The sequence below is a fragment of the Populus alba genome, chromosome 2, assembly GCF_005239225.2.
Source record: "Populus alba chromosome 2, ASM523922v2, whole genome shotgun sequence".
In the NCBI taxonomy this organism is placed as follows: domain Eukaryota; kingdom Viridiplantae; phylum Streptophyta; class Magnoliopsida; order Malpighiales; family Salicaceae; genus Populus; species Populus alba.
The window spans coordinates 7902120-7919192 of record NC_133285.1 but is presented as its reverse complement, the minus strand read 5'-3'; the positions used below and the strand labels follow the sequence as shown (position 1 = coordinate 7919192).

The 17073-nt window shown below is 33.5% G+C and overlaps 3 protein-coding genes across 4 annotated transcripts; all 3 read left to right on the top strand.

The window, feature by feature from the left end:
• The first annotated feature begins 2115 nt into the window (after window positions 1-2115).
• Window positions 2116-5064, top strand: LOC118042304 (uncharacterized). Its single transcript, XM_035049942.2, has 3 exons — window positions 2116-2932; window positions 3614-3722; window positions 3905-5064. Exons 1-3 carry the CDS (start codon window positions 2210-2212, stop codon window positions 4471-4473), a joined length of 1401 nt encoding a protein of 466 aa, XP_034905833.1. The 5' UTR covers window positions 2116-2209; the 3' UTR covers window positions 4474-5064.
• Window positions 5065-5958: 894 nt separating this feature from the next.
• On the top strand, window positions 5959-6318 carry LOC118042303 (uncharacterized). The gene has a single exon (XM_035049941.2). The coding sequence runs from the start codon at window positions 5959-5961 to the stop codon at window positions 6316-6318; it is 360 nt and encodes a 119-aa protein (XP_034905832.1).
• A 5306-nt stretch (window positions 6319-11624) lies between these two features.
• On the top strand, window positions 11625-16630 carry LOC118042302 (ATPase GET3A). Of its 2 annotated transcripts, XR_004686427.2 has the most exons (8): window positions 11625-12033; window positions 12363-12487; window positions 13171-13321; window positions 14404-14514; window positions 15163-15301; window positions 15406-15521; window positions 15869-16150; window positions 16336-16630. XR_004686427.2 is itself a non-coding variant. In XM_035049940.2 (7 exons), exons 1-7 carry the CDS (start codon window positions 11776-11778, stop codon window positions 16043-16045), a joined length of 1077 nt encoding a protein of 358 aa, XP_034905831.1. In that variant the 5' UTR covers window positions 11626-11775; the 3' UTR covers window positions 16046-16247. The 2 variants fall into 2 exon arrangements, 1 of the variants encoding a protein (XP_034905831.1); XM_035049940.2 differs by lacking the exon at window positions 16336-16630 and having other exon boundaries at window positions 11626-12033; window positions 15869-16247.
• The last annotated feature ends 443 nt before the right edge of the window (window positions 16631-17073 follow it).

Sequence of the window (17073 nt, the reverse complement as noted above, 5' to 3'; positions counted from 1 at the left end):
TTTACATCAGAAACAATAATAAACAATAATATCATTATAATAACATGTTATAAAAATATTATAAGATATCTTGTGAAAAAAAAAATCTCCTCAATTGATTGGAATTTAAACTAAATCACATTAAATCAACCTTAAATATCAAAATTTATAGCAAATTCAAACTAATTCAAACAAATTCTCAAAATTTAATGCAACATAAAATTCAACATATTTCATAATATCAAACCTAATTGATATTTTCATACTCAATTGCATGAAATCAAACCTAGATTCATAATAAATTCAAACAAAAATATCAAATTCAACAATTTATTCACAATTCAACACAACATGTAATTCATCAAAATTCTACCTCATTCATGCTCTATTGCATGAAATCACCAAGCCTAATTAATAGCATTCATAGTTGATTCGAACCAATTCACATAAAATTTCAAATTAATCAACTTATCCAAAATTCAAGGTAATATATAATCTATTGAATTCTATTTTCATGCTCATTTGCATGAAATCACCAAGTTTAATTAATAGCATTCATAGTTACTCTCAACCAATTCATACAAAATCCTAAATTTCAACAACTTATCTGGAATTTATCACAACACATAATTCATTAAAATCAAACCTAATTGATGTTATTTTCATGCTCAAATACATTAACTTCATCAATTCTAATTGATGACATTCATAACTAATTTATCAATAATTCAACAAACCCTAAATTCACTTAAACCCTAAATAACAATAATAATTTCATTTCAACTAAGCTAAACACAAATTAAATATAAAACCCATGCAATTAATAACAATACAACATGTTTACCTTGCTTGTAGAACTATAAAATATTTGGGTGGCGGTGACGACAACAACAATAATTGTTAGTAGTTTTTAAAAAGAAAACATCCTAAAAGGCTTAGAGACTAAAATGAGTTTGAGTTTTAGGTGTTCTAAGGATAAGAAAAAACAAGTGTAATTTGTGAGTTGTTTTAAAAAAAGAGGGGTTGTAGGTATCATTCTTAGAAAAAGAGAAACTATATATTTATGTTTATGTTTATTAATTTGAGTAGAAGATTAAATTTCACAACATATCACATCTTAGAAGTATGATATGTTAAGCTATTTGAAAGCAATATAATGATTGGCTTAAAAATAATGACATTCACTACATATTGCATTTCGAAATGTTATAAGGTAAAATACCAAAACTTTATTACCTAAAAGTTGGTTTTACCGTGCCAATGTAAAAAAAATAAAATAAAAATGGGAGACATAAATCACGAGATCGAGCAGTGGTACTTGTAGGCTCCAGTGGCTGCATGCATGTGATCCAAGTCGTTAGAAAGGAGACAAGTAACATAGTATTGACAATTAGGACTTAGTTGCGAAAATGATTCTCTTTAATTACAATCTGATTTTCGAATCAAATCACACCCTTCTCCCTAACCAACGACATACCTCAAGTACCAGATACTGGAAATACATTAATTAATCTTACCCTCTCAAAGATTTTATTACCACTACAGTCTAACATGTTCCCCCTTTTTTTAAAAAAAAAAAAAAACATAAAACAGAAGTTTCCACGCTCCTACAATTTTTTTTTTTGTCACTTACACCCATTTTATTACCAATAACTTGTTGAATATTACCAATAACTTGTTAAAAAACCAACTCAACTCAATAATTTAAATTTTTATCAAATAAATAGGGATGATGAGATTCAAACTCATAACTGTTTGGTTATCAAGACTCTGATACCATATCAAAGAACCATCTCAATCCAATAGCTTAAGTTGTTAGGTGAGATTCCAGAATATAATTTATATTATTCTCTAATACCCCCTTAAGTGAAAGTCTTTTGAACTTAAAACTTACACATATTTATATTACCTTATATTTAATTTTTATCAAATAAATAAAAATTACAATATATAATTTATATTATTCTCTAATATAACTAATATAACTTACATGTTCTTATTCACTCGCACGAGCTTCTTACCTGGAAATCCCCAGCAGCTAGAAGTTACCTCCCCCTTTCTTGTTTTTAGCCTTTAAAAACCCTCTCCCCCCACTCACTTCCCATTTCATTCTAATTTCTAGCTGAATTTCTACTTCCACTCCTCCCTCTTCTCACCCTCACCAGCTAGCTTGCTCTTTAAGTCTATTTTTCTAGCTCGTTGATTTCGTCTCTCTTGTGCTTTCCAGAACATGGGTTCTCTCTGTAATTCATATTCAAACACAGATTATAATCATAGAAACCATTTTTCAATAGAGCGCAGGCCTAAGATGCTCAAAGAGTTTCTCATAGATGATTCATATTCATGTTCCTCAAGGGGGTTCAAATCATTTTCAAGAAAACCCTGCGATTCCACCATGAAAACCCTTATCGAAATTGATATTTATAATCCTAGCAACAATATTGCAAGTTTCAAGCTGCTTAAAAGTCGTTCAAAAGCAGCAGCCTCAACAACAATCTCAGCTTTTCAAGCCATGATGAACGCCGTCAAGAACGTGCATTTCATTGCCGTTAAGTCTCCCTCACTTTTACCAAGGAGTCTCTCCCGGAGACTATCAAAAAAGAAGTGTCAAAACAAGGAGAGTGAAGTCAAAATGACAATCACGGTAAAAGACATTATACGGTGGAAATCGTTTCGGGACATTGTCGAAGACAAAGCTCCACCATCGGATTTGCCGCCATCACCCCATCATTGCACCACTACCACAACCAGGTCCACTTCTACCACCCCACGTAGCGGGTCAAGTTGGTGCGATAGTGATTTCAACTCGGATTATTTGCCTTCTTGGAACGGTAATTTTGACGAGTGTGTTGAAAATGAGGCAGGAGCGGGTAAGAAATTGTTACCATGTGTCGGCGAGGATTCTTTGCAGGCGACAACAGAGGCAAGAACATATACAAAAGTGGGTCCCGAGGTAAGATTATATAGTGTATCGCATCCTTATAAAATTTGTGTGTCTGCTGTTTTTATATAACCAGCGGCGAGAATGTGTCTTTTAGTGGCTCGTGTTTTAACTTTGTCGGTTTCCTTAGCTGGGCCTAGGAGCATGTAATTTAGTGTTGAATCACATAGGACAAAAGAGAAGTCTGTTCGTTGTCCCTTTGTCCAATGAGATTAGATAGATCTAGACCTCTAGTTAAGGGCACACCGGCACAATTTTTTTAAGAAGCTGCTAAGGTTGGCTGGGAATCAAACATTCATTACATGCCAGTGCCATCAAAATACATATTACTTCTAGATTTATCAGCATGGAAAATGCCAGGAACATAATATTAATGGAGCCTAAGATATGCTTAATGCATGCAACATGCCCTTTATTGCTTTACTCTAATATGTGATTGAATGTTTAATTAATTAATGGCTTTCTTTGGACACGGGTTGACAATGAGATCACTGATTAATCTTGCATCGAATCACTCGGGTTGTATGAAAAACAATTTTATGTGATTGTTCAAGCTAGAAAAAAGTTCGTTGTGCTTAAGATTTATATAAACTGGAAATGTGTTTCAAATGTCTCTATAATGATGTCTATGGTGTATCCTGTGTTTGTTTTGCTGTGTAAATTGATCTAATTTGGAGCGATGTAAAATGACAGGAGGACGAGGAGGAACGACAGCATAGTCCTGTTTCAGTAATTGAGTTCCATTTTGAAGAAGATGAAGAGTCAAGCTCGTCTTTTCATCAAAGCCTTGCCACTTTGGATAGTATGTTCCCTTCTGGCTTAATTCCTACTCCATAATGCACCATTTTTTAGCACTGCAAGCATAAATGAGGCGGCATTAATTCATTAAATTAATAAGAAGATATGAGGCTTCATTAATTAGTGCTAATGGTTCTTTTCCTATATATGATGGTAGAGTGTTTCTAAGACGTCCACGAAATGCAGGGACTAGAGAAAAGATTATGGAAAAGATCCGAAGATCTGAGAGTGTAGCCAAACTGGTCCCTGTCAACCTCGATAAATGGATGTCAATGGACGAAAACGTTAGCTCTGGAGAAGATGATGGCGATGACGAAGACAGCGATGATCTTGAAGGAATTAGAGAAACAAATATGATCAAGGACGAAGAAGAGGAAGAAATTAACAAAGTCGAAGAAAAGGCATGGAAGCTACTGAACAATGTCAAAGAAACTGGTGTGGAATGCTGCAATGACAACGTGGACCTACTATTGAACTTCTTTAGAGATGAATTGGCAACAAGGAGATATGAGACTAGAAAAAATGGGATTGATGTGGAACTACTGAACAAAGCAAAAGCTTGGATAAATGGGGAAGACAGCTTATGGGTTGGATGGGTGATAGTGAATAAAAGGGAGGATTATGTTAGAGAAATGGACAGGGAAGGCAGATGGAAAACGTTTGAGGAAGAACAACAAGAGCTTGCTTTGGAAATTGAGAATGGCGTGCTTCGTCTTTTGGTTGATGACTTGCTGCTTGATCTCATCTCTTGCTGATGATGATTGATTAGAAGCAACAGAAGTGAATATCTAGCTAATATTAGAATCATCCATTATACTGAAAATGCACTGAAATTATCCCTTAAATGACATAACTCATGCTCATTGTTTTGGGATATTTCTAGCGTTAGCCTATAATGAAATTTTGTAGGAGGAAATAAAAAAAAAATAGTGGTGTTACTGTGTTAGTACTTATTTTTCTTAGCATGGACCAAGAGGTTAGAATATTGTCCGTTCAATATTTTTCTTCTGTAAATACACAAAATTTCGTTGTTCTTGTTCATTTCCTGTCTTATACAACAGCTCAACAGTTCGAACGGAAAAGGCCTCGTCTTGAATTGCAATTTTTTTTCCAGTTATAAAGACATGGCTCAACACCGAGACCTTGAGGAGGAGGCCATGGGTGCAAGCTTATTAGCAGCTTCAAAAATGGTGAAATGCAGCAGTCACAAGAACTAGTACGGGCCTTGAGATTCCACCTTTCCTATTAGTGTGTGGGCTGTCTATGTTAATGGGATGTCTTCTTCGCTAATGGGCCACGTTAACGTTAACCCTAACCCACCCATTTCTTTGTCAGCACGGTTTATCAGTTACCATACATGTATTTACTAATATTAAATGATAAATAATATTAACAGTGAATATATATATATATAGGAGTCACTAGTCTCAAAAGTTAATGTGGGTTATTTTTATTTTTATTAAAATTAATTTATTTTAGTTTCATTATTTATCATTTAATTTATTAAAAATTGATCTTTCTATTTTTTTAAGTGCTAATTGATTATGAAGTTGATTAATTGTGGTCACATTATGATGAAAATGCTTTATTACTTATTAGTTCAATAATGAGTTCATTGTATCAAGTTGAATATTCATCCGCATAAGAATTTAATAAAATATTATGATAGAACTTCACTATGAGGTTTCTAATGGTTATTAATTATATCTTAATGTGACTCTCATAAATAAATTAGATGATAATTTTTTATCTAAACATAATATATATGTTTTACATAATTAATATTACTTTCTAATTTTATATAATTTTAAATAACTCATTTAAATTATATAATTAAGTTAATTAAGTAAGATTCAATTTTATAACATTAAACATATTCAATTAATAATAATTTTAAATAACTTCATCAAATTATCCATAAATAAAAAATAATATTAACCTGGTTGGGTCATTTGGGTATCTTTACAGAACACGACCAAACCAAACATTAAGCAAGCACAAAAGGCGTTGTACAGAAAGAAAGTCTTTTTGGGGGCCGTTCCTGGGCTCATCAAGGTGACTAGAGGGACACAATCGTGACCATTTTGTCAAGCTCCTCAGCACCACACACCTCCTCCATAAAAAACCGCCAAAACTGACTGATCCCTCTTCCTCACATCTCCCTCGTGCCACATCAACTCGACCTCCCATGTTTCTATAAAATCTGAAACATCTCCGTATCTTCTTTCTCCACAGCTCTCATGGCTTCCATAGTCTCAAACAAGCCTATGTTTACATTGATGTCCGTAGCTGATGCAGCTACATGGTACTGTGCCCTTGTTCTTCTTGCTCTGATATTGCTTACTTCTTTAAGAGAGGCATCTCCCACATACGATGATGATCGTCACCATGATGTTGTCGTCGAAGACAATCAAGTATTTTACCGGCCGTGCGATGAAATATATGTTGTGAAAGAAGGAGAAACCCTTCACACCATCAGTGATAAGTGCGATGACCCTTTTATAGTGGAGGAGAATCCTCATATTCATGATCCTGATGATGTTTTTCCTGGTCTTGTTATCAAGATTACTCCTTCAAGGTCTAGGAAATTATTGCGGTAGCTAGTTCTTCTTGATCGTCTTTATAATATCAGTCTTCTTGGCCTCTTTGTTACTCTTTTCTTCATCTTTTTTTCTTGAAATACAAAATAGTGTTATGTAAAAAATAGCCATCATATATTGAAGTCTGCTTTTGAGTACTTCGTTTTGTTGAGTTTCCATGTATAAATGTTTGTAGGCTTACGCACACATCAATTGCGAAAAATTAAAAGGAAGGGAGGGAGATCTTCTATGAAATATTTTGCAGAGTAATTGTGTTTGTATTTATGGTATTGAGCAAAGTCTCAAAGATATGTATATAAAATTTATTGAACCAAAAAGAGATTTGAACATTCTAATGTTACTATTTCTTGAGGAATATAGTTTGACAATATACGCAGTATATTTTTCGAGTTAGGCCTTGTTTGTTTCTTGGAAAGTAGTTTCCGAGAAACCATTTTCCAAACTTTCCTGTGTTTGTTTGTCATTAGGAAAGTTGGTCAACGGAAAACAATTTCCGGTCAACGAAAAACACTTTCTAGTCAACGGAAAACACTTTCCGGTCAACGGAAAACACTTTCCAGTCAATTTTAGTCAAAAAAAAAATTAACTTGGTTTTCAGGAAAGTGTTTTCCTTTTAGCTGTGTTTGTTTTCCGGAAAGTGGTTTCCGGGAAAGCACTTTCCAAACTTTCTTGTGTTTGTTTGCCAGTAGGAAAGTTGGTCAATGGAAAACACTTTCCAGTAAAAGGAAAATTTGGCTTGGTTTTCAGGAAAGTGTTTTCCTGAAAAATTTGAGGGGAAAACACTTTCCGGAAGTTGTGAAAATTTTAGAAATGTCATTATTTACTGATTATATCAAATTTGATCCTCAAACTTTTGATTGCTATATATATTTTGTTTTGAATATTTATTTTTCAATTTCATCTCTTAAAATTTTATTTTTATATGAACTTTGATCCTTATTTTTATAATTGCTATTTGCTTTTTTCTTATCATTTTTTTATTGAAATTTTTTATTTATCAAATTTGATCCTCATTCTTTTAATTGTTACTTATTTTATTTGAAATAATTTATGAAATGTTGATTATTATTATTTTAATTTCTTCATTTTTCATTTTTTTTTAATTTTTTAGATTTGATCCCTATTATTTTGATTATTATTTGTTTTATTTAAGATAATTTATGAAATTATATTTTTTTTTCAATTTCATTCTCATTCAACTTTTTAATTTGTAAGATTTGTTCCTCATTATTTTAATAAACTTGAGAAAAATAAAATATTAATAAGTTATTTTCCAGCTCATTTTCCATGACATAACCAAACACTGGAAAGTGTTTTCCAGTTCATTTTTCATAACACTACCAAATATCGGAAAATACTTTCCCGGAATACACTTTCCAGGAATTCACTTTCCCCAAAATTTACTTTCCAAAAGGAATTTATTTTCCTGCAAACAAACGGAGCCTTAATATATGGCTGTGTTATTGTTACTGCTATTGATCTTCTGTAAAGGGAGAGGTTTTTAATTTATTAAACTAATTATAATATATATATTTCCATGTAACCCTACGAGGGTTTAGAAAATCGTGATCCTGCAGAATTAAAAAGGAACTGGTCAAGCATCGGATCATCAAGTTGACACGACATTCTTTCTACAAGAGCGGCTCGGCATTCAAGGAAGGAACACCATGGCCCTTCGTCAACTAAGTAGTAATTAGAGAGAGAGAGTGTTGCTGAAACAGCTTTTGTTTTTTTTGGAGATATCCATGACATGGTCCGTGCGCAAAACAGAGAGACCTGCGCACGGCAAGAAAAAAAGGAAAGAACATAGAATGACTGCATAGCTAGCTAGTAGCTAAACTACGAAAAAGGAAACGACGTGTAAAGATGGAAAGAGGACGAAGTAGAACTCTATTTTTTTCATGGTAATAAAATTCTGAAAATCATTTCGTTTTTTCTTTTCTTTTCTTTTTGAGTCACTAAGGATATCCATGGATGTTGTCATCTTCCTCCAAGCGCATGAGAGAGACCAGGGTGGTCAGTAAAACTTACCATCTATTCTCGAATTATGAGTTATCTTTCTTTGACTGGAGTTAGCGGTCTTGTCTGAAATTATGAAAAAGCAATCCATGGTCGGTCGCCGATGTAGATGTAGATTCAGTGCGTGGATTTTTAAAACAGGCACCTTTACAAGTGGGAAATGTCATTAAACAACTTGGTTCATTTTCTAAAATCAATATTGGTACTGCAAATTACATTACTAAATATAACATTTTGTAGCAATCCGGTACTAAGAATTTTTTTTCCTTTTTCACTGCCAAACTTTTCTTTTTATTTTTTCAACTGCAGTCTTATTTATTAAAATTAAATGGTTGCTACTTTTCAAATGCATTTCTTACCTCATATGTCCATCAAAATTAAAAATACATGAACCAAAATAAATCACCTGACATTGCTCTGTAACCTTATGTGACTCGTTTAGACCGATTGACAACAGAACGGTCTCAGCGTCGGTATAAAAAGGTCAACTCAAGCATTCTTTTTCTACAGATTTGACAATTTACAAATGCATACTTTGAACCAACGGTTAAGATCCTTTCTATTTGAATCAAAGGCTAGGATTTGGCACCATTAAAGAAAAAAAATACCCCCTTCCACCCCTTATAAATAAATCTAGATTTCGCGGCTAGAAAATGAAGGAAATTGGGACCAAAGTCGGCCAAAAACCAGCCCCCCAACCCTTGATTTCTGCAATTTTTTCTCTATTTCTCTCTCCACTAGCTCGTCTGTCACCAGCTCCACCACAAGAAGCCAACACCACCACCGACCAGCCATTAAGAGCCACCATTGGTCTCTCTCTCACTCCTTTATGTTACCGTCTCTTTTCTTTTGTTTTCCTCTCTTTTCCTGCCTCTAGCTCCGCCTTGAAACCACCACATCTTCTCTAGTCATGCCAAGCACCACCAGTCAGGTTGTCAGCAATACCCTCAACCCAAGTGAACTCCGTCATCCATCCCCGCCTACAACACACCTTTTGTTCTTCCTTCAATCAAAGCATGCAAGATGTGAATTAATTCACGTCCTGCACTGTTGGCATTTGCTAGCAATTATAGGGATGGGTTGGACCCGTTTCCAGTGTGGGTTCGGCCTAGCCTAAAAAAATAAAATATGTTAGGCTGAGATCGGCCCAACCCAACATTCTTGGGTTCGGCTTAGTTAGCTGGGATGGCCCAGCCCATATATATGTATTAAAAAAACAAAAAAAAAAATCAAAAATCATTTCAAAAAATTGTGATTTTCTCAAATAGTTTTTTACCAATTTTGTATAATATCGGGTTATATATTTACATTGTAAAATACAAATTCATGCATGAAAACATTTTTTTTTCTTTTTGAAAAGGGAAATTAATATAAAGGTTTTGAATTTTTTTTGAATTATTTTTTAAATATTTCAGATATCTTTCCAAGCATATTTTCATTAAAAAAACAAAACATTGCATCCCTCTCATGTCTTGAAAATCCAAGAAAAAATGTTATCATAACCAGTTTATGACTATCCATTAGGGTTTGATCAAAATATCAAAAAAAAAATTCTAATTTTTTTTAGGGTCTAGATATAGACTTTAATACCTTTTGTGTGTAAAATTACATGATAAAATACACCCTTAGGTATTAAAGATACAAGGTGTCAATAAATATGATGCTGAAATTCAGACTTTGAAATGATTATGATTTAATCCGATAAGGTAAAGAGTCTCTCATAAAGAGAGATATGTCTTAAACCTTTTAAAAAATCAACAAATAGAAACCCAACTTAAAAAAAACAATCAAATAACAATGCAACTTAAGTTACTCAACCAATCATTTACCATTACTCTCGCAGACTATAGATTCCTAGTGACTATAATATTAGGTAGCGACTTCTGAACATTAATCAAAATTTTATGATTAAATCCAAAAATCTTTTCAACACGACACCTTATTGGAGGCATGACAAAAGTCTCCATCGACAACGTAGCGGCGCGACCCATGACATTATTTTAGCCTTTTATGTTTTGATTCTAAACTTTATTTTTATCACATTTTAGTCATTTGCTCTTGAGATAGGATAGGGAGGATCATCCAAAAGGTAAAGGAGGGAAAATATGTTTAGTCAACCACATTTCAACCATAAAAGGTGATGATTTTAGTGTTAGTAAAATCATTTTAAAAGTGGAAGTTCAATTAAGATGATTTTTCTTTTCAAATATATTGGAAATGGTAGAGCCTGCAAATTTTGTTTTTGATTTACGATTCTTAAACTCATTAAATGATGTTTTAATGTTGTAAATGGCTTTATAGGGATAATTAAGATGTTTTAGAGGTGTTTTTAAACTGAAACACGTTGAAATTTGAGATGTTAATATCCTAGAACTTGAACCCTGATTGGTGGGCAAAATTTGAATAAGAAGAAAATGCATTGTTCAATATGCTTTATCTATTCTATTAAAAGATAGAAAGTGAAGTATGCAGGCCTAACCTCCAATAAATAACCTTGGGATATTTTTTTCAGTTTTTATTTTTAAAAATTTTAAATCAAATTTTGTTTAAATAAATGTATTAAAGTGATATTTAAAGAATTATACAATTATTCCATAGTTTTTAAAAAATAGAACTTTTTATGGTAATATTAACAATTACTTTATGAATAATTATATGTTAATTTAATATATGATTTTTTTAAAAATAATCATTAATATTCAATAAGAATAAATTATATTTTAATATAATTTTATTATATTTATTATTCAATATGAACAATTCATCATTTTTTTTTTATTTTTTTATTGAAACTTAATTTCCTAATCATAATAGTTTTAATAAAAAAAATTGATATTTTTTTTAAAAAACAAAATATATGTATAAGGAAAGATTTTTTATTAAAAAAAAAGTTTTTCCTCTTTAATTCAAATTACTATAATTGTTTAAATTGCTATTAGTTTTTTTTTATTCAATAAACAAGCTGGTAATAAAAAAAGACATGTTAGAAGAAAAAAAATATTTAAATTAGAAAAGATCATTTTAACTAAAAAATACATTTTTCTCTGTTATCTTAATTACTGTATTTCTTATAAGTAGTTATTTTAACTATGATTTATTATGTAATTAAATGGGTACCTTGGCTAGTAGTTTCTACATTATCATTTTCAATTATAAAATTCTAGGAGTCGGGAGAAGGATCTGCGGTTCGGGGCAGCTTCGGAATCCTGACAAACCGGAAACTCATTTATAGCCCAAAAAACAGTATGGCTTGGCCCATGATGCCACTTTGTGTGCTTAAAATATAACGAAGGATCCAGAAACGCCACCGTAACGACTAGCCTGCCACTTCCCTGCTTCGATTTGTTCTCAGTTTAGAGAACCGAAAAGAAAACTCAAAGCTGAAGCAAAAACAAAACAAAGACAGCCACACGAAAAGAAAGAAAACATTGTAGAAACATGGCAACAACTGATATACCAGATGGAACGGTAAGGAACATACTAGACCAAGACACTCTCAAGTGGGTTTTTGTTGGAGGCAAAGGTGGTGTAGGCAAAACGACTTGCAGCTCGATTCTCTCAATTCTTCTGGCTCAAGTCAGATCTTCCGTTTTAATCATATCTACTGATCCAGCTCATAACCTTAGTGACGCGTTTCAACAACGATTTACGAAGACTCCTACTTTGGTTAATGGGTTCAGCAATTTATATGCTATGGTAAGAGTTTGGATCTTTTTTGGTTTTGGGTTTGTGGATTTGTTGGATTTCAAGGGAATTTTGTATTTTTTTTTTATTGAATTTGAGAATACCCAGTTGTGAATTTAGTTCTTTTTAAGTTTTTGATTTTTGGTTTTTGAAGAATTCAGAAATTGAGTTTGTTGTGTGAAACATCTGTTTAAAGTTTGATGAAGTTTTGTTCCTTTTTTCTTTGAAGAGGTTGATTTTGAGTTCTATTTGTTAATTGTATTGGGGAGTTGTTATATTGGTTGATAATGTTGTTTTTCGTTATATAATCGTGGCATTGTTTGGGTAATGGTGATTTGCAGGAGGTGGATCCTAACGTTGAAAACGATGATATTGGAGGAAGCGAAGGAATGGATAGTCTGTTTTCTGAGCTTGCGAATGCAATTCCTGGCATTGATGAGGCCATGAGTTTCGCGGAGATGTTGAAGTAAGAACCATGTTTCCATTATCTTGATCACTTGCAATGTTGAAAAGCATTTAGTGGATCAATAAATATTATGATCTAATGGCTTAATGTTTGATTGACTTTATGGGTGGGGATGCTATGCTTATTTTCCTTTCTTTATTGAGGTTGCTCTGGGGTTTCTATAAACTTTGCAAAGCTGCAAGAAGTTGAGATTTATGACATTATTAGTTCCAGGATTGCTCTTTTGTTTCGATGAAAAAAACTGGTCAGGGGTTAACTTTAAGTGAATTTATTTGTCAAGTAGCTATAGTTGAGTTGACTACTCCTACTGATAAACTGGGCTTCTTGCATGTTATTCGAGCTGTGCTACATGTTTTGAGCTAGTGGATGTTATTTATTTGTTTCCATCATATGAATCTTTGATCAAACAATTTTGAGCATGTCCTTGATATGGTCTTTTACCATATTCAGTTCCTGTAATATTTCTATAAATGTAATTAGAATGTGAGTGAATGAATTGTGTTGTTGTATGTGAAGTGCTTTTTCTATTTTACCTAAACTGACATCTTATTCCCTTCCTTGCCAAAGCTCTGCTGAGAGACACATGGTGGTTTCACTCTCGCCTTTGCTTGACCAAGTTGAATCAACTTAATTTTTTAATTATCAAGAATCGAATGCTTTCTGCTCAACTTATTTTCCTGCAGACTGGTGCAAACGATGGATTATTCCTGTATTGTATTTGATACTGCTCCAACTGGTCATACACTCCGGCTATTACAATTTCCATCAACTCTGGAGAAGGGGCTTCAGAAGGTGATGTCTTTGAAAAGTAAATTTGGCGGCTTAATTGGTCAGGTATGTCCTTCATTGTTATCAAGTATTAGCCTTTTAATTCAAATGGGGGTCATATTGTTGGCTTGTCTTTGACTATATGATAGTTGAAACAGCTATTTAAATAAAGTTTATCCTTTTCTTTTCTTGTCAAGTGATGCTTATGTAATAAGTTATTTCAAACTGTTCAGATGCCTGGTTTAACTTCTTTTTTCTATTCCTATTTTAGCATGTTCTATTAATTGAGCAGTTGTATTTCCTTTCCTTCCAACATCCACTTACCTTAGCTTAATGGCTAGGAGATAAAATTATGGTGCACTATGATATGTTGTGTTCTATTTTGGAAAATTTTTAATCAATGCAGTTCACATTGATCCTTTGTTGTTTGGGTTCATAAGTTGTGACTCACTATACAATTTTGTACCCACAGGGCATTGATCAGTCCAGTGCTCCTTTTCTGTCTTCCGCCATAGCATGAAAATTAATTAATTCTGTTCCTTCTGCTTTTATCAAATGTTCGAGTTGATTCTAGGTTGTGGAATGATCATTCAATCTCCAATGTGCCAGTTCAATATTTGAGCCTTTTGCCCATGCATGACTGCAATTTTATTTCTCTTTCTGTGTTGTCCTTTCATTTCCCTGGTTATCTTAGTTCAAGCAGTCATTCATACATTAGGCAGGAATGGTGAGACCAAAAACATACTGAACCATCCATGATTGGTGGACCATTTATAGGATTGACCTCAGATGGTAGTACTCTTTCTACTTTTCCCTTATTCTCTGCCTAGTATTTGTATGGTTGACGCTTCTGATTAAAGAGCTGAATCCAGAAATACTAAGTTTTCTTTATCTGAGAGAAAAAAGAGAAGAAAAGATAATAATACTAGGGGCTTGTCTGCTGCCTTTAGTCACTGTAACTTCTAGTCATTGGAAGAAGTGCAGAATGTATTACTCTTGCCATTTTGACCCATTGATGACTGAGAATAAAGTATAGTCTCTGAGTAGTGGATTCCTGTTCCCATACATTTGAGTGATATTAAATTTCACGCCTCTGCATCCTTAATTCTCTTGTGTCTTTTGATTATTCTTGGAATTTTTTGTGACAGATGACTCGTCTCTTTGGCATCGATGATGAGTTTGGTGAGGATGCAATCTTGGGAAGGCTTGAAGGCATGAAAGATGTGATCGAACAAGTCAATAAGCAATTCAAAGACCCAGTAAGATCTTTCATCCATGTGATTGTGTTTGCATACATTTGAGTGTTAATTATGTTATGTTTCAGTTGCAGGGGTTTTTTGTTTGATTGTATATATGCCAGAGTTTGTTTAGAGGATTGAGCCTCTTGTAGCATATTCGATGAAGGTGCCTGAATTGTGGTAATGGTAATTAAATAAGTAAGGGCTTAGGAAGTTCTCATTGTTGCTGCATTATCTCTCCATGTGTCTGGAATTATTGTAGTTAATGACATGCAGTGGAGTGTTGTTGTTAAATGGGATTGAAGTTAATCTATTTTTCATATCATGGGTGTCTTGCATATAGTTTTGAGGGTGTAACAGAATTTTATTTTTTGGCTCTTTCCTATTAAGGTTTGGTGTAAGGATGTGTATTTTGTCTTTGAAATGTTCATCAACTTGAATAATTTCTTACATCGATGGCCTAAGATACTGTAGATTTGTAAGTTTGGAAGCTATGACTTGCAATTTTTCTTGATGGGCTGATTCTCACTGAAAATTTTCATTATATAGATGATACTTTTATTTTCCAGTTGAACATCTAGTTTCTTTATCACTTTTGCTTTTTTCTTGTCTTTTCTTTTCAGCTGACTATAATTAATTATTTAATGCGCTTGTATTTCTTGTTTCCAGGACTTGACAACCTTTGTTTGTGTTTGCATTCCCGAGTTCCTATCCCTTTATGAAACTGAGAGACTGGTTCAGGAGCTTACCAAGTTTGAGATTGACACGCATAATATTATCATTAATCAAGTCCTTTATGATGAAGAAGGTGTTATTAACATGTCCCTTACTCCCCTCTCTTTATACTTTTTATATATATATTCTTGCTTAGATAAATATGTTAACCATTATTTGTTGGTGTTATTCTTGTAGATGTTGAATCCAAATTACTCAAAGCGAGAATGCGGATGCAACAGAAGTACCTTGATCAGTTCTATATGTTGTATGATGACTTCAACATTACAAAACTTCCATTGTTGCCACAAGAGGTAAGCTACTTGTGCCATAGCTTGTAGGACTTGCCAAGGAACTTCTTGCTTCTTTCGTGTTTTTAAAGCAATGTAAACTGTTTTTAAAACAAGTTAGCTATTGTGTTCCTATATTATTTTTTTTATCACCTTCTAAATATTTTAGGATGAGCATATGCCAATGTTTTCCAAAGGAGCTTATTTTCCATTGAATGCAATTTGTTTTTGGATTATTTTCTACCTCAGTGTATTCTGGAGATGAAGGGGTGAATTTTCTGTCATTCACTTGGCTTCTTGCCGCTCTGATGCTTTTTTAATCTTATTTTTATTAGTTAATCATCCATTTGACTAGCTTTCCTATTTAATAGGTTACTGGAGTTGAAGCTCTTAGAGCCCTATCAAGTCACTTTACATCACCATATCAACCTTCCACCAGCAGAAGTGCTGTGGAAGATTTAGAACGAAGGATATCTACCCTAAAGCTGCAGTTGGAACATGCTGAAGCAGAACTAGACAGGCTTCAAAAAGGAAAGCAAAAGGTCTAAATGTTGCGTGTTCAAGAGTGCACTATTAGATTGCGTCCAGTCGTGTCATATTGGGCTGATTGGAATAAAAGTCATGCTTTATGGAAGCTCTGTATGATGTTTTGGGTAGGTTAATTTATTCATGAACATTTTTTTATGCTTCATACCGTGCAATAAGTGTGCTTTTTCATTAATAATATCCATGCTTTAGCCATTTCAACTATTGGAAGGCGTTTTCTATTTTTGCCATTCAGATGATTTTGATGCTTTGATTTCGAATAATGTTGATGATAGAAAAATATTTTTTGCAGTCAGCCTTGTTGTTTCCGTGTCTTTTTGAGCTTTTGGATCTGATGAGAAGCGCAAATTTTTACCTTCCAATGTTTTGTTTTGTTGGAAAAGGATGTTTATTCGAATGGCAAAACATAATTGAATGCAGCAGCGAATATTGCTTTATTTATGCTTTGCGTGAACCAACAATATAGTGACTTTTCCTTCACTTAGATTTGATGGAGGATAATGAAGAAAGGGGAAAACGAAAGCTTGTCTGTATTTTGAATTCTCAGGGTTCCCTTTGGATATCATATAATTTATATGAATCAAAACAACTTGTGATTGAAACTTGGTCTGTAACAGAGTCAGGGTCCCAGAAAAAAAAAAAAAAAAAACGTAAACCTGGCGTGTTCTCCTTTTGGCTGGTCATGGAAAAGGGGGAGTTAAAAGGTGGTGATAACTGGAGTGAGATGGATAGTATCTGGCAGGCTGCGGAGATGGGAGGGTCCTGATAAAATCATGTAGCAGGTTCTACACCAACGCGTTATGACAAATGGATTTGGGTTCCACAGAAATTTTATCAGCTGCTTCTTGCTGCTAGTTTTGTGCACATGTTGAACAAAATCCTCTGCTAAAAGGATTTGGATAAGTAATATGACGTGGTGGGGTTGGCCTTGGACGTTGGAGGCTTTTGTTTGCGTTCTCCGTCAGGAAATGTGGTGATGCAGAAACGATAGGGTGGTTGACGTTGGGCGACCATCGATTTTCTAGGAATG

Bases quoted from the DNA above. Each gene is read 5' to 3' on its own strand.
- LOC118042304 (XM_035049942.2), top strand. From the start codon at position 2,210: ATGGGTTCTCTCTGTAATTCATATTCAAACACAGATTATAATCATAGA. The intron at 2,933-3,613 runs GTAAGATTATAT...GTAAAATGACAG, and splicing joins ATACAAAAGTGGGTCCCGAG to GAGGACGAGGAGGAACGACA. The intron at 3,723-3,904 runs GTATGTTCCCTT...CACGAAATGCAG, and splicing joins AAGCCTTGCCACTTTGGATA to GGACTAGAGAAAAGATTATG.
- LOC118042303 (XM_035049941.2), top strand. From the start codon at position 5,959: ATGGCTTCCATAGTCTCAAACAAGCCTATGTTTACATTGATGTCCGTA.
- LOC118042302 (XM_035049940.2), top strand. From the start codon at position 11,776: ATGGCAACAACTGATATACCAGATGGAACGGTAAGGAACATACTAGAC. The intron at 12,034-12,362 runs GTAAGAGTTTGG...GGTGATTTGCAG, and splicing joins TCAGCAATTTATATGCTATG to GAGGTGGATCCTAACGTTGA. The intron at 12,488-13,170 runs GTAAGAACCATG...ATTTTCCTGCAG, and splicing joins AGTTTCGCGGAGATGTTGAA to ACTGGTGCAAACGATGGATT.